The 22,703-nt window shown below is 38.8% G+C and overlaps 1 protein-coding gene across 1 annotated transcript in view; it reads right to left on the minus strand.

The window, feature by feature from the left end:
* The window catches only part of ADAM23 (ADAM metallopeptidase domain 23), a gene marked incomplete at both ends in the record, with an annotated part of 72,625 nt that extends 52,244 nt beyond the window's left edge, over nucleotides 1-20,381 (minus strand). The window contains 3 exons of the mRNA XM_084264486.1: nucleotides 7,933-8,009; nucleotides 18,927-19,153; nucleotides 20,216-20,381. Of these exons, the coding sequence (XP_084120612.1) occupies nucleotides 7,933-8,009; nucleotides 18,927-19,153; nucleotides 20,216-20,381 (470 nt within the window). The remainder of the gene's footprint in view (nucleotides 1-7,932; nucleotides 8,010-18,926; nucleotides 19,154-20,215) is intronic.
* Nucleotides 20,382-22,703: the final 2,322 nt, after the last annotated feature.

Consider the following 22,703-nt stretch of genomic DNA (forward strand, 5'->3'; position numbering starts at 1 on the left):
TCTAATGAAATGGCCATCTAGAACCTTGTTTCCTTGTTTCTATTGTTGGTTTCAATTATATCCACAAGCTCATTGAATCAACTGTACTTAGTAGAATGTATTATTAAGTTTCTAGCATGTCTTTACTTGGCTGTGGCCTTTGAAGCTGCTCTGACAAGAGTGTCTCAAACGAATAAATACACTGCAAACATTCATTGTTAAGTTTTAAAACAACACAATAAGGTTTCATTAGTACTTCTTATTTTGAAGGAGCTTAAAAATCAAAAATGATGCTGTGGATTAAGCATCTGTGTTTAAAAGCAATTAAAAGAAAGAACTGATGATGCAGGTGTAGAGATTAACTACTTCATAACTATGGAAACACTTTCCCACTCAGTTCTGCTATTAATACCATAACACCATAATTATTCAATAGCAGCAAACAGTCCAGTTACTTTAAAAAAAAAGAATCACTTCCTGCATGGTCTGGATCTTGCTGTTCATTTCTGTTTAGGTTGTTTTTCAGGTAGAGAAAAGGAGAACTTCACAACAAATTTATTAAACTGAGAGTACCTAGGTTTTACCTGTTATTAACTTTAGGTATTTTTAAAGAGGTACTTAAATAGGGAAAAGATCTCACTGGTGTAAAAGAATGTTTTGAAGTCAGTCAGGTAGCCCTGAGTCAGTTCAAATTAGTTCAGACAACACATTCCTCACAATCCTTTCTTTAGATATGCCCTGAAGCCTTCCATCTGAGAACAGAGCATGCTAAATTTTAACAGCTGCTTCAGAAAGCATTTTGAAAGTAGGGGCTTGAAGCATTGTTTAGAGTATTAAGAACAAGATCTTGCTCAGTTTCCACCATATTTTCCCGTACTGTAGCACTGAATATAACACTTTAAGAACTGTGGTGTAAAAGGATATGAAGAAATGAATGGCTAGCCAGCATTACAGATAAGTACTGTGTCATGGAAAATAACTCAGTGTAATGTGTGATGATAGAACACCTGACAAAACATTTTAGTAAAACAACTGCTCGAGTTCATTAAATCCTGCATTTTAATTCATCCCTTTCTGCCATCACCAGCTTAGAAAACAGGTAGTTTTGAATTATCAATAAGAATTTTATTAACCTGTAGCGTAAGGTGGAGGGCTGCTGTATGTCTTTGCCAGATGGTCTTATTCAGTGGTAAACATAATTCCCAAAGCCTCCTTCCTTTAAAGCAAACTTTTTATATATAGAAAAGAAACGGGTTTCCTCTGCTCTCAAAGAATTCAGCAAATGTTGGTATGTTCTGATACTTTGTGTCTAATGCTAACAGCCTGATTTAAACCAACTCTTTCTAGGGAAGAAAAATCCAATCAGATGTGGCCATGGTGGTTTGTTGGGGGTTTTTTTGGTGTGATTTTATTTTACTACTAGTACGAAGACTAATGAAGTAAGTTTATTTATATAAATATATAAGTATATATAAATATATACATGTTATTTATATAAATATTATATAAATGTATTATAATAAATATATCTATATCTAAAGTTATAAAATATAAAGAAACTTATGAGATACATAAATATAAGTTTATTTATATAAATATATATTTTATATTTACATATAAATATAATATGTATTATTTCTAAATAAATATATTATTTCTATTTATAAAAATATACATTTATATGAATATATAAATGTAAATATATTTATATATTTATATAAATAAACATATTTCATTATAAGCTGACTTGACCACCTTCAGATTAGACTGACCGTAGCTGAATTTGAGATATGTTTTGGTACTCCAGCAAACTAAAAGTTTATTTTGGTTCCCTTTATCCGTGACTCCACTTTGAACTATATTCAACAACTTTATCTCTGGCATTGGATCAAGTTAAACTGAGTGATATTGTCCCTTAGGAACTAATTTGATAAACTTCATTAATCATGTGTCAAGCATACGCAGACTTTATACTAATAAATGCTCCTATGTGAAGACTTCCACCCAACTATAACAGAATCCGAGATCCCAGTAATTCACTTGGGCATAAAGATCTCACTTGACAAGACTGGACCATCTCAGCACCACAGTGAAAAATCTACTTGATTAGAAAGATAACAGTTCTTCACCACTGCCAGGTCACAGTGAGCAAGGAATAAAAGAACATAAGCTAAAAAAAGATACATTCAGACAACTGCTTAGTATTTTTTCAGAAAACACGTGCTTGTACCAGTTGTCAGGGAGTTTTCTCACCATCTAGTCATGTATGAAACCAGGATTTTATAGTTATTTTCAATGGTCCTCTATAGGTTTCTCTCCTGTAAGTTCTTCCAATCCTTTAACTCATGTAAATAGTTTAATATGCACAATATCCCATAACAAGAACATCTGCATTTGAATTGAGACACTAGACAGAACATACTAGAGAACATAGAAACGTGATGCGTACATTAATACTATATGATACACAGTTCTACCATAAGCTTAGTGACGGGATAGAGAAGAATACCCAATCAACACTTAGAATTACAGAAACAAAATACAACGAGAAGACAGAACAACTGAAATACTTTCAATTCATGCTTTTACTTTATGGCTGAACACAGTAATTGACAAGGAAGCTTCTTCACATTGTCAGGTTTTTATGATTTTTAAAACAACAAGAGAAAGCTTTTTTCACACATTAACGTGTCTTGGAAAATATGGAGAGGTCTTAGTATCTGTCTCAGTCTGCCTCAGTTCCGGGAGCAGCAAATGAGGCAGTAAACTCTATCTGCAGCAGAGACACTCAAGACTGCAAGGAGTCGACATGCACCGCTGCAAAGTATAAACACTGAGTTCTTTACATCTCACCTGTAACAAATTTTTGTAAGCAGACTAGAGTTAAACTTGCCCAGTAATATTATCACGTGTAATATATGCAGCTTATTAGGATCCATTTAGTACCATAAATGCTTAGCCATTTGTTTATGAAATGTTATAAATATTTGAAGTTTCCTTCTATAAAACTGTGACTAGTTTTCCCATTTCCATTAAAAAAATCAAATAGAATCTCAAATAACTCAGTTACTGCCCTACTGTTTTTTAAATTTATGCTAACAGTGTAATCTCTTCTGGCACTATTCTCAAGTTAGATTCAGCCCTAAGGAAACATACAAAGGCTACATGACAATTATAAGCTTTAAACTGATGGATAAAATTAGCTGGAATAAATTAGCTGTTGGCTGTACTTCACATAAAAGACTGACAGCTCACAAGAGTCATCATATTTTAATGTCTAAAATATTTAAGTCCTATTACAGACAAGTGAGGCAGGGGTTTTTTTCAGTTCATGCCAAAGACACCAGATTTTTTCCGTATGATCTCTTTATTGAAAAGAAGAAAAATCCATTTCCAGAAAAAGGTATTTTCCTGGAAAGATTAACATCTACAGGAAAGAAGAGAAAAAGCTGAAAAATCTAGGCTGGGTTTGGGGATTTTTTTTCCTCTTCCCCCAAAATCCTAAATTTTAAAGGAAGTTTTCAGCAGGAAGGGAGAGAAGATTTTGGCTTTTATCATCAGTTTCTCTCCAGCTCAGTTACCTAATTTCCCAATCCTTGTATAGACCTCAACCACCATGTTCCCAGGGGAGAAGGTCCCAGACCCCAGTGCTGGAGGAGATTCCTTTATTGAGAGTCTGTTGTTAACCACTGGCTGAAAACTAGCAGAAAACATAGCCAAATTCCCTCATCCTAAAAAAAAACCCAAGCAAAAAACCAACCAAAAAACCCAAACCTAAACAGAAAATGAGCAAGTCAACTTTTTTAATTCACTGCTTTTGGTAGCATTACTCTCTAATGTTTTACAACTACACCGGCACATAAAGACTGCTAAGTTTAAACAGAACACAAATTACCTGCAGAAACACTTGTCCTTCAACAGAAGAATAGCAACTTAAAAGCCTTTTACACACTGATGGAAAAAGATACCACTAAAAAGTATTGTTAGCACCTCACAGATAATTGTTTACGTAATACCTAAATTTAAAAAAATACATTGTTTGGTTATACTAGGATCATTGATTACAACCTATTTGAGTAACAAATGAATTTACAATCTTGTTTGAACACAAAAATATGAGTTTATTGAAATTAATGGACTCTTTTAAAGGCTTTTTATATAAATTGGGTTTTAAGACATGTTGCATATACTACTTGGTACATATTACTTGTTGTCTATGGAATTTATCAAGCTTGGGTAGACAATCATAGTGGAGCTATAAAATGTCTGTTTTGAAACGTGATTAATCGTTAACCCACTAGTACCCTATAATCTTTCATTTTTGTACTAAGAACATTAATTGAAACCATTAATTAATCCATTGTAGATTAGAAAAAGTGCTCCATTTTGCATTAATTTCCATAATCCACATATCTGCAATTACTATGCATCGTGACACCAAACTAGCAGCCTGAAACTGGTCAAACATTCAAGTACAGCAAGGGGCAAGATGTCTGAAACTTCAGAGTAGCACACCTTCTTGGAAAGTTCACAACTAATCTTTTTTCCTGAGTCTTCGGGTCAGAAAGACTGGCCAACAATGAACTTCAGTATAGCGAATTATATTGCATCTGGTTTAACACCTTGTGTGTAGGCCTTGTGCAACTGAAAAGTTGATCAATCATTCAAATACCCTAGAAATCTTACATTTCAATTGCCTCTGCACACTGGATTTAAAAGCTTCTATTGGACATCTTTTTCCTTCAAGCTGTCAGTGCCAATGCACTACAGCAAGATTTATTTTAACATTCTCCAGAAACTTTCAGATTGCCACCTATTCTTTCAAAATCTTGACAGTTACTAGTCTAAGTGAACATCCAATCTTACTTAACTCCGGGTTATAAAAAAAGCAACTGGAACACAGAAGGTAGCCAACTGCACAGATTCCAACAAAAATAAAGAAAACTTAAAACTAGAACCAGTTTGTAGGCAACAACCATACTCTGATTTTAGCTTTATATACTTGAAGGACTTTCCTGAAAAGAGGCAAGAATAAAACAGAACAGAAATACAGACTAGGCAACAGTAACTCCTTTTAGAGTAACTGATATAAATATATGCTCAACTTGGTATGGTATCTAAATTGGTACAGTACCATACCGTACCATGGCATGGCACAGTACCATGGTACGACATGTATGACATGGTATGACAGAATGGTACTCTGAATACCATGCTAGAGCATCCTATTTATCTAAAATGGTATTCTGGATTTTCAGTATGTATTCCACTTGCAAGTGGATTATTTTGGCCAATAGCACATAACAGGTCAAGTATGTGGCCCTGTTCTTGTGTCTTTCCTTCTAACTGATTTGCCAAATAAAATTCACTGTATTCCAACAGTGTATTCCAACCTAACACTGTATTCCAACCTAATGTATAAAGAGGTAAGTGGTTGGGATACATGTAAGGCCTTAACACCCTGCACCTTACAAGTAGCCAGTAAGAAATTTCTTGATATCCCAAGAGCAGAACTTCTTCACATAAGGTACACAGCAAGTGATCTCCCCCTATTTTTGCAGAGATTGCATATCTTCATCGCTGATAAAGCAACTACATCTGGGAAAAGATGTACGTTTACTTTCTTTATGAACCATTTTTTGTTATAAATAAGCAAGGACAAAGAGCAGGGCTGGTCAATGGGTAATGCTGCAAGAATACATAGACTGTAAGGCTACTGGGTTTGTGAAGATACTTGGTTAATAGCCATTCAGCATAAAAAAAACCTAGGACAGGAAAAGCAACCAACAGCAGACACACAAACCTTACTGAACAGGAGGTGAAATTTCTGGTCTTTGTTATTATCCCTGTTCGGTCACTGACTGATAGGCCACAGAAGAAGCCACTCAGACATGGCCTTGAAGCGGTTCAAAAAGAACTTTAGAACACATAAGAAATGGTAAACAGTGCCATCATGGGTCCCCTAGGAAAGAACAAGCTTATTAGAGGATGTCTGCAGGGCTTGTGGAAATGCACTAGCATTTTTATGGGGTGTTCAGGAGAAATGTCAAAGGTAGGGAAAATGAATCAAAACGGAACAAGTATGGGAAAATGTAGAGGAACTGGCATAAAAAGGAGTCATTAATGTAAACTATAAGCCAGTAGTGTTTGTTTGGCCCAGCCCTGCACCTGATCACTACAGTCTGTCCTATGTCTTTATTGGATCCTACGGTAATATTTTCTACGGACTTTGCTCTCTATTCTGCATAAGCGTGATTTGTAAGTAAACTTCAGGATCAGTCAACAACTATGAGAAGACCTGTATCTGGAAAGACACACAGTTTAAGCCAGTGAGCAAGGAATAGACCAGAGGACTGATGCATGTGTTTCACCAGCAAACTTCCAATTCTCGTCAGTTGGAGAAAGACTTTATCAGGCTGTCCATATTCTTGTTTACTTGAGTGCTGTTTGCACTCAAGTATATGTGGTGCTAGTAAAGGCAATGGGTTTTTTTCTGTGATGGTCTCTGGGATCAGCCATATCCTAGGTACAGTACCATCTTATGAATGCATGCTCAGTTTCACTACTGTCTGGACACGTAAGCAAACCAAGAGGAGAAAATTCTTGTAGTTTAAGAGGCCACTAGATAATGTTCCCCTCACAAACAAATCATGATTATTGCGCTAGAATTACTCTGCACGGGTTCAACTCCAACTCTCATAAAAAAAAAACATAATCTTGTACTACATTACAGTTCTTCCAGCAGCTAGAGAACACCCAGCTATCTTCAAGCCTTCTTTCTCCTTCCGTGTGCCATTCCCTGACTTTGTACTAACTCATCTCTTGCCAGCAACTTGAGAATGTGTCACATTTTAAAAGATGGAGCTGCAAGAACAATCTAACTTCAAAATCATGCATGGTGAATGTATGTTTCCTGTTCACCATTACAGCAAAACATCTGATAACTAGTAGGCAAGCAGAAAATACATGAATGTAATATTTCAGCAAATTTTAAAAAGCCATTGCTTGATGCTTTGAAAAGCTATTAGATTTAATAAGCTTGCATTTTTCTCCCCAGCAAAACTTCGTTACATGACAGTTAAGAACAAGGTAAGACCTCATGACCAGAGGCACATGTTGGGATTTTTTTAAACCAATACGCAATTGTTTCTGAAAATTTTTCTCCTTTAAGTGTTCTCAAAGGCAGCAGAAGGGACAAGTGCACTTAAATAACTGTACATAATATTACATGTCCAGTAATTAGTGATAAGTTTATCCTTTTACCTTATTCTTAAACTTTCTCAGTGTAAACTTTCAGCAGCAAAAAACTTAATTAAACTTTTTAGAAAATCACATAGTTCCATTTCTTCATCTGCAGATATAAATAGATACAAACAACAAAACCACCATTGAAGTGCATTACAAGTCTGACAATTGTATATAATCATCAGCTCTAGAAGACCTATATTACTGGTAAACAGACTACCTGCACCTTTCAGTACAGCAAAACAAGTTAGGATTCCCACCATTTTAGGAACTTCATGACATTTATAGCGACAATAACATGTTTTTTCAGACCATTAAAGATGAGCCATCCATACAAGTATTTACAAATATTCCTACACGCCAACTTGAGCAACTAAAATATCTTCTGCATTATAGTTCATCAATAAATTTTTTAAAATGCACAAGGAAATCCATACCTTTCAAGCACTGTTGATACTGGAATCACTCTACCATGATTTATTTTATAATGAATTATAAAATTTTTAGGTATGCATGTTATAGGCACCAGCAAAGGTAACAGCTGTCTTGCTTAAAAAAGGCTAAATGTTATTTTGCACTAACTTGGGTAACTGCATATTTTCTCTTAGATCTTGGGATTGTGCCCTGATCTGGTACCATGAGTTAAAGATAACTAGAGCAAGAAATAAATAAATGAATAAATAAAGAAACCTCAGATTGAGCACTTACTTATTCAGTGTGAGGTCAAGGATGAATTTGGTGCCAAAGGCCTCAATCTGGAAACTTGCCTGGGCCAGATGTACAGCCTGTAAACATGAACACACAGGAGTACTATGCAGTTTTGCAGAACATTTCAAGTTGTCAAAAGAATCACTGAGCTTTATATACAACAAATGCATGAAAAACACCTGTGAAAAAACAGTAATGGAAAAACATGCTTATTTTCATGAATGTCATTGGCATATGAAAAGCTTTGTCCTTGTACCAAATTCAGATTCAAAAAGGATTTGCCTTTTTGTGGGGTAAATGAAGAGAGAAGTAAATGGTAACTGAAAAGTATGCTTTCAAATAATATTTTTTCCTTTTAAGGAATAAATATGTCATATAAATGTCTGCATTGTGCCACAACCAGATGCCTAAATAACAAAAACATAAGTAACATAGTACACTGTTCTTTTAACTATGTTACCGCATTCATTCACTTTAAAAGGCCTGAAATAATTAAAACATTTGTAATGCACACCTTAAAAAAGGAAAATCATGGCAAGACTTGTATCATAGAACCTCTTCCCTCATCATGTTCTAATAAAATCATGCATACTTACATAATAATTTGATATAGCATTAATAATTACATGAGGTTGGAATACTATGACAAAGCCCTTTAACAAAAAAACCAAAAAAACCCCCTCTATTTTTTTATTAAACAGAACAATTAATCTTCAGTATATCACAGAAACGGTATCACGTTCTAGCTAGTTCAAGCATCGCTTAAAATCACAGAATCACAAGGTCGGAAAAGACTTTTGAAGATCGTCAAGTCCAACCATTCCCATCCTAAGATAAACCATATCCTTAAGTACCTCATCAACCCTTTCTTTGAACACATCCAGGGAAGGTGACTCAACCACATCCCTGGGCAGCCTGTTCCAGGCCCTGACAACTCTTTGAGTAAAAAACTTTTTTCTAATATCCAATCTAAACCTGCCCTGGCACAGCTTCATGCCATTTCCCCTTGTCCTATCTCCTGTCACCTGGCTGAAGAGACCATCGTCCACTGCTCTACAACCTCCCTTCAGATACTCGTAGATGGTGATAAGGTCTCCCCTCAGCCTCCTCTTCTCCAGGCTAAACAGCCCCAGCTCCCTCAGCTGCTCCTCATAGGATTTGCCCTCTGGCCCCTTCACCAGCCTGGTTGCCCTTCTCTGCACTCGCTCGAGGACCTCAATGTTCTCCTTATGGTGAGGAGCCCAGAAGTGGACACAGCACTTGAGGTGTGGCCTCACCAATGATGAGTACAGGGGCACAATTACTTCCCTAGACCTACTGGCCACACTGTTTTTGATACAAGCCAAGATGCCATTGGCCTTCTTGGCCACCCGGGCACACTGCTGGCTCATATTCAGCCTGCAGTCAACCAACACCCCCAGGTCCTTCTCTGCCTGACAGCTCTCCAGCCAGTCTACCCCAAGCCTGTAGCGCTGCTCGGGGTTGTTATGTCCCATGTGCAGCACTCTACACTTGGCCATGTTAAACTTCATGCCATTGGTCTCAACCCATTGGTCCAGTCTGTTCAGATCCCTCTGAAGAGCCTCCCTACCCTCAGGCAGATCAACACTTCCTCCCAGTTTAGTGTCATCTGCAAACTTACTGAGGGAGCATTCAATCCCTTCATCGAGGTCATTGATAAAGATGTTGAACAAGACTGGACCCAGGACTGAGCCCTGGGGAACACCACTCATTACCGGCCTCCAGCTGGATTTAGTTCCATTCACCACCACCCTTTGGACCCAGCCATCCAGCCAGTTTTTAACCCAGCTGAGGGTCCACCTGTCCAGGTCAGTTTCTCAGTCAGAATGCTGTGAAAAACGGTGTCAAAGGCTTTTCTGAAGTCCAGGTAGACCACATCCACAGCCTTAGGTCACCTTGTCATAGAATGTGATCAGGTTAGTTTGACAGGATCTACCTTTTGTAAACCCATGTTGACTAGGCCTGATAAGAAGAAGGTTAGATTTTACAGCCCACAAGGCCTACAGTTTTGTTCTTTGGAAATTTTTCCACAAAAGATTAATTCTTTGTGTTCTTCTTCCATTCTGACATTACACAGAGCAGCAATGATTTTCATCTTATTTCTCAGCAAAGGCAATGATCATCCTTTAATATAATTTTCATTATTTCTACAAGTTGCTATAAGAGACTAAAACCAGCTGTGATGTTTTCTTTGCCCCCAGATTTATCATCTGCCTCCCAACAGGGTCACAGAACTTTGTTGTCAAGCTTCTTTAAAAAAAGTGTCTAAATAGAAAATATTTCAAAGTTCTTTAATATCATTAAATACTCTCTTACTTAAAGCCTGTTTCATGTTTATTAAAAAATATAATAACTTTAAGCAAGGTGATATCTAAAATAATATGGAAGCAAACTAGCACCAAGTTTCCTCTCCGTTACATTTTTTTGTAAATTAATATTAACAATTGTCTCATCAGTTCACCAGTCCACTAAGTAAACACAGTGGCCTGGCAAATTGGGCTTACAGCTTCTCTGAATCACCAGACTGAACTGGTTTAAGTATAATGACAAACAAGTGACTCAATGGAGAGAATCTGCAGAGATGAAAGCTAGAATACATATATATATATGCATATATATATATAAATATATGTGCGTGTATTTATATATTAAAAACATATCATCTCAGTTTAACTGCATGCATAGTAGAACAAGCTTTTCAGCCCCTGCTGCACTTTTTTGCACAGTGAAAACACGGAGCAAGTGCCACGGTGCTTTTCAAGCACCTGTGACAAAAACATTATGTTTTCAACATGCATATGTGTTAATTTAAAAAAAAAAAAAAGTAGGAAAAGGGTTGGAATTAGTTTTATACCACAAAGATTCCACCTAGAGTTATTTACAGGAGCTACAGCTTTAAGTCTCCTTCTAATGTAAAAATGTATCTCAAATTACATATCTTCATATACCACAAACCAGACTTCAATATTAACTACCTGGAAACTTTAAAAGTGCATGTACTATTACATTACATTAATTCTAAAACAAAAAATGAGAACTATAGATTTTCTTAAAATACCTAATTTTATGTTGGTTTAGATATAGATATATATCTGTATCTAGCTCAATCAGCTTGGAAGTTTTTCAAAACATCTTTTGCTTGAAGATAAATGTGATTTTGAGTACATATGAACCATGAAGATTGAGGCTTTCTTTTAAAGCAGGATTATACTTTACAGACACAATACTCCTGCAACACATAACATGGCAAAACGGGACAGTGTAGTATACCATTAATGATGTTTATAAGGCATTTTAGAAGCAATACTACTAGCGATCCCAAACATTGTACTTGGCTAAGTTGAGCAAAAAAAGTAGCATGAAAAGTAACTATATACTTTTTTCCAGGGTTAAAAAATAAAAATACACTCTTTCTTTCCAGTTTGATACAAGTACAGCATTTCTTTCACTTCTCCTAACAGACTACGCATTACTTAAAATGCGTGCTCTTCAACACGCTTTAGAACAAGGTCAGCATCAAGGCTAAATAATTGCCCGCAAGAGAAAGAGATACTCAAGTACTGTGTCTGCTGCTTCTTTTGATTTTGTCACTACTGTTGTTCTGACTGCCAATTCCAAACCATCTAAGTACATTGAGCTCTTTATCTTGCAAGCATATTCAAGTTACTTAAGCATTTTCAGTTCAACGTGGTGGATGACATACCACCTCAAATAATAGAACACACTTCACAAGCAATCATGGTGTACTGGTAAGTGTCTTCAGCTTTTGAAACAGTACAAGACATCAGATATACTAAAAATGTGTGTGCATTTAAAAAAAAAAAAAAAAGACCTGGATAACATCAAGATCAGGAACTCCCATCAAGGGCATTAAATCCAAAAGACGGGTTCCTATTCCCAGAAGACTTTGAGTGACAAATTGCTTGAGTCTGGGAGATCAGTCTAGGAAGTAGCATCCCATGACTGTTATGGTCCTATATCCTACACATATACCCCACCCATCCAGGCACTTGCTACTGACTGCTCTCAGGGACACATAGAGGGATGTCTAGTCTGACATGCTATAGCTACTCTCTTCTCCAATCAACCTCATTTGATGATACATGTATATCAACCTTTAAGTTTCTAAGCCACCAATGATCTAGTCTTTCTCTTTTTGCAATGCAAAATTATATAAAGGAACTTTTATTCTTAGTCTACAGTATCTATAAGAAAGTTCATCAATAGGATCAGGTATAGTATCATAGCTATTTCTGAAAACAATTACTGTGCCTCACTTTACAGTGAGACTTCTGGACTCAGAAGCAAATGCTGCAAAGTGCTGACACTGCTTTGCTGCCCTGTAGTAGGGGTTCTCCTCCAAACTCAGATCAAACCAACAGTTATACAAGAACTGTATGCGAAAACACTATTGAATTCAGGTGAACCTGACACATCACAATTGCAGCAAAATACAGGTTTTGTTAAGACAGTTTAATCATAGAATCATAGAATTGTAGGGGTTGGAAAAGACCTCGAGAGATCATCGGGTCCAACCCCCCTGCCAAAGCAGCTCCCTAGGTCATATCACTCCAGGCGGGTAGGCGTTCAGGCGGGTCTTGAATATCTCCAGAGGAGACTCCACCACCTCCCTGGGCAGCCTGTCCCAGGGCTCTGGCACCCTCACTGTGAAAAAGTTTTTCCGCATGTTGGTGCGGAACTGCCTGTGCTCCAACTTGCAGCCATTGCCCCTTGTCCTATCCCCACAGACCACTGAAAAGGGGCTGGCTGATTCCCCCTGCATCCCCTGCTTCAGATAATTATAGACTTTAATTAGTTCCAGCCTTAGTCTTCTCTTCTCAAGGCTGAACAGTCCCAACTTACTCAGCCTTTCCTCATCGGGGAGATGCTCCAGGCCCTTAATCATCTTCGCAGCCCTTCTCTGGACTCTCTCCAGATCCCTGGCCTTTTTATACCAAGGAGCCCAGAACTGGATACAATACTCCAGATGGGGCCTGACCAGGGCAGAGTAGAAGGGGAGGATCACCTCCTTTGACCTGCTGGCTACATTCCTCCAGATGCACCCCAGGATCCCACTGGCTCTCTTAACCACCTGTGAAAGCCATAAACCAGACATCAGGTGAAGGTAATGAGTATTTAAACCTGAAACTATTTTTCTTGCTATTTTTCTGTAGCAAGTTATCACAGAAAGCTACCAGTGAGCCATCACCAGATGTTTTAGCTATTACAATCATCATGTACCACCATGACAGGTGGAAATATTTAGAAAAGCATCTGTGGAATCCCCTTATACAGCTTCTCATTTCACAGTACTCTCTTATCAGTTACTGTGTAATACAACAATGGCAAAGCAGCAAAGTTACATTGTTTTTCTACAGCACAGACTTACTGATGATACATGGAGGAGTGGGTTGAAAGAGGGTCTGAATCCTTAAATTTTTTCCCTTTTTACTGATCTGGAAGTTCAGATTACTGGCATAGTCGCTGTGAAAAGAGATTCTTCATACTAGAGACATTCTTAAGAGTGCTGTAGCTGCTTATGCGTAGTAGTAGCTTTCAGACTTTTTTCCAAGCTAAAACTCCATATACATGAAGAATTAACGTTTCTTTCGTATTAGTCATTAGCTTACTGTAAGTTTAAAGATAAAAATGTAGTAGAATGCTATAACTGCAGTCTGATTTCTCCTGATCCATGTCATAACTCAAACACTTTAATTGTTTTTATTACTGTGCTCAGACATCATTTGTCCATATCTCACTTTTTTCAGGAATTTTACAACCATCACCCAAAAGTAAAGCACTGGATTGGTTTTACTTTCTTCACAGTAAAGCTACACCAGATGCAACAGCATGTTATCCTTACAACAAATACTAATGTTCTGTCACAAGTTTTTAAACAAAATTTAGAGCATTAACTGAGTGATGATACACCTATGGGTCTTTTGTTATGTTCACACAGATATGATCTCCAAATGACAAGGTTGTTGCTTCTAGAAATCTCTTTAAATGTAGTTCTGCCACCTAAAATAACGGCCAAGTAGCTGAGCAAGGGGGTTTCATTACTCCTGTTTTGGAATTAGAAACCCAAGTCAGATTTAGATGAATTTTACACCATTAAAATGGTTTTCGATCTAGAATTTCATTCTGATAATAGTGTAAGTTCTGTCACAAATCAACGTGACTCACTATGTATTAGCTCCTTACTCTTCTCTTAGCCTGTCTGCCTATCCTCAGACTTCAAACAGAAGCCATCATTCTTTAGCGTTTGAAAAACATCTACTATATGGCACGTATGCTGACACAGCCTTCTGCCATTTGTTGGAAATAACGCATTTCATACACAAGTGCCGCAGAATGTAATCTCTTATGTTTAAAGCATATAGGATCTCAGCAAAGTTTCTGTTGACATTTGGTTTCTGGTCTTCAATGACTAACAATAGAGAAGTTACTCTGATGCACTTGAGCCTCCAGCTTTGAAGACAGGCAGATTTGTTGTCTGAATGTGAACAAATGCTACAGCCTACCCCTGAAAGCAATCCTGCTCTTGCTCTTTATCCCCAGGAGCCAGAACTCACCATTCTCTCCCAATATGACAATACTTACATACCCTCCTGTAGTGCCAACACTGGACCCTAAAATCATATCCCTCTCAAGGGTTTTTTTACAAGACTCTACAAACTAGTGCATCCGTATCTTGCATCATTTTCCTGCAGTGCCCGACTTCCCATAACTGCTAGGCAATCTATAAAATATGGGCTTCTTTTTTCATTTCACAACAAGGCCTAACAAGTACAAGGGTTGCACTACCTAACATTTAGGAACAGAAACCTTTTTTTAAAGAAAGAATAATTTGAAAAGTTTTAGAAATATCATGATCCATATTTTAGCAAAGAAAGAAAGATGTAGATCTACTGAGTAGAATAAGGTAAAAGGAAGATGTTCCTCTACTCCCAGAAACCAAAAATATGAAGATCAATTTCAACCCTTGTGTTAGTCTGTAACTACTGAAGAAGCAGAGTTCAAGTAAGTCTCTTGCATTAATACAAGTACAGAAAGAAAAAAAGACAAATGCACACAAAAACATTCATTTGCAAGTAGCGTAAATTAAAGTTGCACCACAGAAAATCCTGGAAAAGAAAGCAAAGCCAGATGAAACACAAAGATTCTCCAACAGTCTAGCTCATACACTTAAGCCACATGGAGTTAATTCAGTACTTTAATCAGTTTTCATTATATGGGGATTAAAAGTAAAGACCTGGCCTAAGACAGGGAAGGTAATAATAATTATCTGGATTTTAGTAAGAATTCATGTGATGCCACCTCTTAAGGGATTTTTAACCATAATTTTTCATCTTTACAAAACAGACTTGCTTTGTCCTCAATACCTTCTTCTTTGCAATTGCAGCAATACAGTTATTTTCCTTTCGTCTTAAGGATGCTTTCCCTCTCAACTTTGGTATGCTACACAGCAAAACCTGGTGAAGGACTAAGACAGCACAAAAAAACCCCTAGAAAGCCTTCCTTCATATGTATCTACTTTAAATTATTTTCCACCCAAAATTTACCAAGGTTCCCCTGGCAATCTTCTTATACTGAAATCACATCTTGCATTGTGGGATCTAATTTCTTCCTCTACTGGCTGCCATAAAGGCTTGCTCCTGACCTTTTGTGACAGGTTGTGTCCCATGCAGTCTTCCCACTAGGTCCTAACAATCTTGTATAAACAGTCTGCAAAAATGAAACAAAGTACTGGTTCAATAAGAAGACTACCAGTTCATTCAAAATTCTACATCCATCTGCAGTCTACAAAGACAGAGCCGCAGGCAGCTCAGACCTCTTCAGCAGGTTTAAGGATTCTTGTGAGCTTCTTCAGTGTGTTTCTATAAACAGATGCTCACTTTTGAGCATTTCATACTAAAAATAAACTTCACAAGAACTCAAAACCAGCCAGTCTTAATCTGACTATGAGGAAACAGGTATACAGATTTTAGAGTCTTCAAGCACCAAGTAAAAAATAAAAAAGGGCATTTTTTTTTTAAATAAGATCACAAACTGAAAATAGATTATACACTGGAACTCTGTCCACCTTGGAGACAGACCATTTCACTTAGTCAAGACTATGGTGAACATCCCTTTTTTTCAACAGTAAAAAAAAGCTTCTTAGAAGAATAAGGAGGCATGAGAGAGGTTCAACAGTTCAGATCACATATACCCTCTCATTACAATGGTGCTTCACCAAACTGAAGATAACAAAGAGGATCAGTGCTAAGAAAACAATTTATTATTTACATTTTTGATTCTCTAGTACAGTTTTCTCCCCCAGCCCTTTGTGAAGAATGTTGCAGACCATTACTCCTAGGAAGAGATTTTTTAAAAATAAAATATTTTAAATCATTTTACATAGTTATATTTCTCTAGCTTTACCTCTTTCTTCCCACATGCAAACAGCTTTTTCTACTCTTCCCCTCTCCTTATAGTGACTCAGCACTTCTTAGGTATTCAGGCCTAATAACACTAGCTATTTATATGTATGCTTCTGGACGCTGCAACGAAGTTCCATAGAGAGGGGTCTACTGAATAACATCCATAGGTAGAGAGTATATCGTCATCATATGGCTATAAATGGTATAGTAAGGCTGACAAGAAAATACAGGTTAGAGGATGTATGGTTCCATGAACAGTAAAAAAAAAAAAGAGAGAAAACAAACTCAACACATTTTTCTTCCTTAACTGTACGCTGTCTACATATACCAAGTCACCACATCTGTCTTTACTTCTTTTACTATGTGAAAAAACAAGCTTAAATAGAGATGTCTTTCTTTACCTAAATACAAAGGTATTTTGGTTCTTTCTTTTTATCAGCAACGTGGGAGACAGAAAAAACTTACAAGTAGGAGTTAGTACAATATAGTACTTACTTCAATTCTGAGAAAGGATAAAACCCAGTATTAAAGAATCCAGGCCCCCACCTTCCTCCCCGCCCCCCCAAAAAAAAAGAAAAAAAAAGAAAACCTTCATGTGTATCTTTCACAATTCAATTGCATTCTGGGTTTTTTATGGGTTGTTTTCATTCTACGTTCTAGGCAGACTTCCCCTGCTCAATTATTGCTCTACAGAGGTAATCAAAGTGTTAAACAGAACAAAATGACCAAAATATTGTCTGTTAGATTATTGGTAAAATAAATGAAAGAGGAAACAAAAGTTATTTATTTCATAAAAGGAAAGACACAAAATGCAAGGTGGGGAAGAGAGGAAGCCCTCTATGGTGCTCTAGAAGCAAGACATGCAAAAATCAATTGAGAGAAGAGACATAATCAACCCTTTCCTTCAATTCATTGCAGAAGACTGCAGTCAACATAATGTCACTCTCCACGAAGCCCCAAGCCTAAAGAACCATTCTAGAACCCTTCTGTGGGAAGAACCTGCAGTGTTAGCATTCTCTACACTTAAAAGAGATATGGTGAGTAGAAAGGAGATCCACTTTACACAATACTCAGCAGCAAGCATATCCAAAGAAATCAATACCAATTCTGTCAGCACGGATTTCTGCAGAGCTTTCTCCAACAGGTAGAGATGGTAGGGCATAGGAAGGATAGGCAAAGGCAGCAATGTTCTTGTGGGAATTCTGGGTAAGTAAAGAGATTGGCAGACATTCCCCTCCATATATTCCAAAGAAAAACCCCATATAAAACCATGGAGAAAGTACTAGTCCCAAAGGCAGGTCTACAAGCATTTGCAAATCCCTTTCTTCCCACACCCCTCTCCAAAGCGAGGAACACAAAGTCCCTAGTGTGTATTTAAAAAAGGTGTCTCACTTTAAAGGGGTATTAGTTTTGAAAGTAGTAGTCTCTTAATAGCTCAATTTTCCAACAATCAAATAGTTTTGTGAGTGCCATCCATAATCTATTGCAGTATTTAGGTGCATCCAAATGCACATACTGGTATCCAAGTTCAGTAAGCTAGGAAGCAACCTTTCTTCCCATCAAAACTATTCAACTATCTCCCCCTCCTCCCCCCAGATTATGCAGCAACTCCATATTAACTCCATATCTGAAGTGGCACATAATCAGTATCACCAAAGCATGTATGATGCATAATAAATTCACTTTCTAAAGTTTTAAAAGAAATGTAATTCAATAGGTAGAAACTCCATTATAGCAAAGTCCATCAGTAATACCATACACATGGATTTGTTTTTGCTGTCTCTTCTCTACCATGGCCATCTCTTCCTATACAAACCATCTCTACCTGCACCTTACCATTTTAACCTGTGGGAAGAAATTAATTTTCATAATAAAAAGTTACAAAAATAGGATGAGATAATTTTAAGGAGTGCCTTTTAAGTAATATAGTTTAGAATGGGTTTATTTCATTACCAAGCTGTTACATAAAACCAAAGTTTGTTCAATCCCATGCAATTTCAGAGAAAAAAAATACTATCTGCATCTATACAAAATGACATATTGAAAAATACAGGTATTCAGTTTTTGACTTTAAAGTGGTCTTCACTGGTCATACACTGGCAGGAAACCTATACTGCATTTATTTAGTGCACAATACACTCAAAGCCAAGTAACTCAGGCTGTAAATTCAGGATTCTAAAGAAACTCCCTATGCCGTTATTTCTGTCATCTAGAGCTATTCTGGAAAGAGCATTTTGTTGATGATAGCATAGCATAAGTAAAGACACTAGAACCTACACTGATCAGGCAAATCAACTTTGTGTAATTCCCATTTTTTTTTATCTATAGTTCAGCTTCTGAACCTTCCTGAAATTCAAAATAATTATTTCTGAATTAACAGGAGGGAAATTACATTCTTGCTTAATTATATGTCCTCTTTTAATTCCTAGAAGTGGTGGGTAAGGACCATCAATAAATCTTGAAGATCTACACAATAACACATTCAAACACAGTTTCACATCACATATTACCATTTTGAAAATTCTGCAGATGAGCATCTTTTTACCCTACCTTGTCGTGTTTCTGCTGGTGCCTTGCCCTAGTATCCAGGACATGATAAGGGGTTTCAGAGTCTTTGTTGATGTAATAGATTAGTCTTGAAGGCAGTGTAATTTCTTTCTGGATTGCATTGCTGTAGCTGTTATTTTTACTGTTACTGCTTTTATTCTGTTGAAATGCATTCTCTTCATCTGCCAGTACTCCCTCTATACCGCCTGCTGTTTCATTCCAATGCAGATCTGAGGAAGAAAGATATGCTAGCCATAAGTTAGATGGCAAAGGCTACATATTTAGCGTGCAGTATTCTAATATTTTATTAATCATGTAAGCAAACAAAAAGATAGCTTACTCATTGAGCTAGATGTGATTCATTTTTCACACAGAAAATGGTTTCAGAAATAACATTATTTATTTAAATGCATATACATTTTCATATGCAGTCATAGATTATAAATATCTTAATGCCTCTCAGCTTCCAAAAGGAAAAAAATCCACCAAAACCCACACCTTAATAGATATATAGTTACACCCTAAACGCTCTATGATCACCAAGTTCTCTCTTCTCTCTCAAAGACACAGACAAAACCCAAATATACATCTGCAAAAGACTAAGAATACTCCCCAAGTTCCTAAGACAAACTGATTTCCAAGTCCATGCGCACTGAATGCTAATCAATTCCCTTTACATAACAAGAAGTTTTCTACCTCTCTTTCAACTTTCAATAACAGCTTTTCAGTCAAAATCCTGTACCCTTCCTCATTAAAATTTGAGGATACCGTCAACAAGCAATGTAACGCAATGTAACGAACACGAACAGTTCGTATCGAGTATTCCACACATCATCTATATGCAGTCAGAAGCAAATAAAAAGCACACACAAAAATCCAACCCCAAACAAATTCGCTTCCCAGTCAGACCCCCAGTACACACGCACCCTAACACACACAAAAACCATCTATGCCTTTTTTTTGTCGCATACCTGACCAGCGTTATTTCTACGCACACCATCCTCTATCTAAAACACTGCAGCACTGGCTTCGGGAGATGAGAGAGGGCAAACGCCACATTTCTTTCTTGCAAGCAAGCAAGCCAAGGAAACATTTCCCGAGTCCCATTTTTCTATACGCTGAGACAGACACGTACACAAAGCTGGAAGGGGCGGAGGAAGAAATCGGTTTGAGGGGATGGCTGTTATGGGGGTTTATCACCCATGGCGGAGGCGGGGGGACAGATGAGGGGGACCGAGGAGCAGCAGGCGCCTCACACACACGAGCACACACACAAAACCCATCATACCCACCGGCGGCCGCTGCAGCCGCGTGGGCCCGGGGGCAGGAGGAGCCATGGAGAAGCAGGATGAGCGAAACGAGGCGGCCGAGGAGCGGCAGGAGCGTGAGGCGGCAGGCGGCGGGGAGGCGGCGGCCGCAGCGAGACTGCCGCAGAGAGATGCTGCCGGGTGGCTTCATGGCTCATAGCGCCCCGGGGCGGCGCGGGGGGCGGCCGGCCTGGGGGCAGCGCGGCGCCCTCGCCCCCAACGGGCTGCGCCCGCGGAGCCGAGGGAGGCCAGGGGGCCCGGGCGAGCAGCGTGCGGGGTGAGGCAGGCGGCTCCCCAAGGCAGCGCCCGCCCGCCTGGCTCTTCTCCCCACAGTTACGGGAGGCGCGAGGGCGGGCGGTAGCGGCGCGCGCGCACCTTCCCTTCCCCCCCCCCCCCCCCCCCAACCTTCCAACCGCCAACCCCGCGGCGGGCGCGCGCGCCGGCCTCGTCCCAGGGCGGGTACGTGCGATAGGCGGGGCCGCGCGGCCGCTGTCCTTTGTGCTGCCGCCGGGCGCGCGCCGGGCGCGTCCCATCCCGCTCGTCTCACGGGCCGCGGAGGTTGCTGCCCCCGCGGGTTACCGCCACCGGCCCCGAGGTAGGGCCCCGGCCACAGGCAAGGCTGCAGCAGGTCACGGCCTCCGCGCTGCCCTGCACCTGGGGCAAGCGGGGAGCGAACGTGTAACGTCCTGCCGGGGGTAGCACAGAAACACCCTCTTGCAGGGGGCGTGGATACAAGAAGCTGCTTTTGGGAAAACTCAAATTCGTTTAAGAACTTCACGCAGAGTGAAATTCCCCTCATAGGAACATGGATTACCAATTTTCAAGGGACCTCGAGAGCTGTCTGGTCCAACGTTTCTCGGCAAAAGCTGTGTCCAGACAGGACAGCCCAGCTCCCACCCCATCTAGTACATCTTAAAAATGTGCAATGTTGGGGAATCCACCACTGCCCTGGGGAGATTATTCCAATAGTCAATTGTTATCATCATGAAAAATTTTCCACTCAAGTCCAGTTGGAATCTCCCCCAGAGTAACTCACACGCATTAGCTCTCATCTTCCTGTGTAACTCCTTTAACAAGTCTTGAAAGCTAGCAGCCCAGAGCAAGGCTTAAGAGGCTTCATGGGACAAGAAGAGGAAGCCATGGGCCAGTTGGCTCCCAGGAAACCTCTGCTCCAGCACAGATGAGGCAAATGAGCTATTTCATAACTCACAGTAATACACTGCGGACCCTTCCCATGAGCCCTCCTGTTACCAAAAGAGTATATTGACAAAGAAAATTGAAGTATGTACAATAAAAAGAGGAGCACGAAGAAAGGTGCAGAATCAGACTGTGACCTGGTATAAATCTGCTCTGGCACACGGCGTTCAGCAGCGGGCTGGGCTGTGAACAGAAAGAAGTATTAGCGCGTTTCTGTACAGTGGGATGTATCTCTCATAGTTCAGTCCAGCATGCCTGGGGTAAACCACCAAGACAAAGAATATTTGCAAAGATAAAAATAACTTCAAAGAGATATGAGAAGATCAACCTGCTGCTTTGCGTTCATTTCATGGCTTCAGGAGTCAGAAAAACCTGGAAGCTGAGTTCAGAAACAAGTTTTGATATTGAGTTCTTAGCGACATTTGGCCCAGCAGACTTTTAATATCCAAGAAGGAATGTTTTATTGTGCAGGTCTAACTGTTCAGGAAATAAAAATGTTTCTCTTTTTGGTCTGGATGTTTTTTCTCTGTCAGCTTACTCCTTCCAAACCTTGTCTTGGTACCACATGGATTTTCAAAGATATGAACTTGCTTCACATAATTTTCTTTAAATTCCAGCCTGAATTCATTATCATTGTTAACTCTAAAAGTATAAGCAGTTTTACAAATCCTTTCTGTGCAGACTACTTAATATTAGTAGTGTTCTTACTTAAAAAAAAAAAAAAATCTGAATCCTCATACTGGTCAAATAGGTTCTATGCTTAAAATCTAAGGATGTAACTGCAAACAAATAGAAGACACAGACCCACAGGATGACCAGGCATGAAAAATACCAGAAAACGCACCTGTGCTCTGGGGCTAGGGAAAAAGCTGTGCCAGTTTTCTACATAAAATGGTCTTCCATAATGCCGGTGCTCCCAGACCCTTTCATGCAGCCCATCTGGCCCAGCTGTTCCTCATCACTAGAACATTTCAACCAACAGCAGCTCCTGTTTCTCCCCAGAAACATATGAACAAAGGACCAGGTACATCAGTGCAGCTAGATCTAAAGTAAATACAATTAAATATTTTAGGAGCAAAGAATAACAAACTAAAATTACTATATTAAAAATAACATCCAGAAGTGAACTTTTACCACACAACAAAAAAAAGTCTAGCAACAATGAATACTAGAAACACCTGCACTCCAAAACTACCAGCCCTTGTTTTTGCTAGATTTCTCTTTGCACAGAGCATAATCAACTCAAGATGAAATACCTCACCAGGAATAACAGCTG

This window comes from Gallinula chloropus (genome assembly GCF_964237585.1).
Source record: "Gallinula chloropus genome assembly, chromosome: 5".
NCBI classification, from domain to species: Eukaryota; Metazoa; Chordata; class Aves; order Gruiformes; family Rallidae; genus Gallinula; species Gallinula chloropus.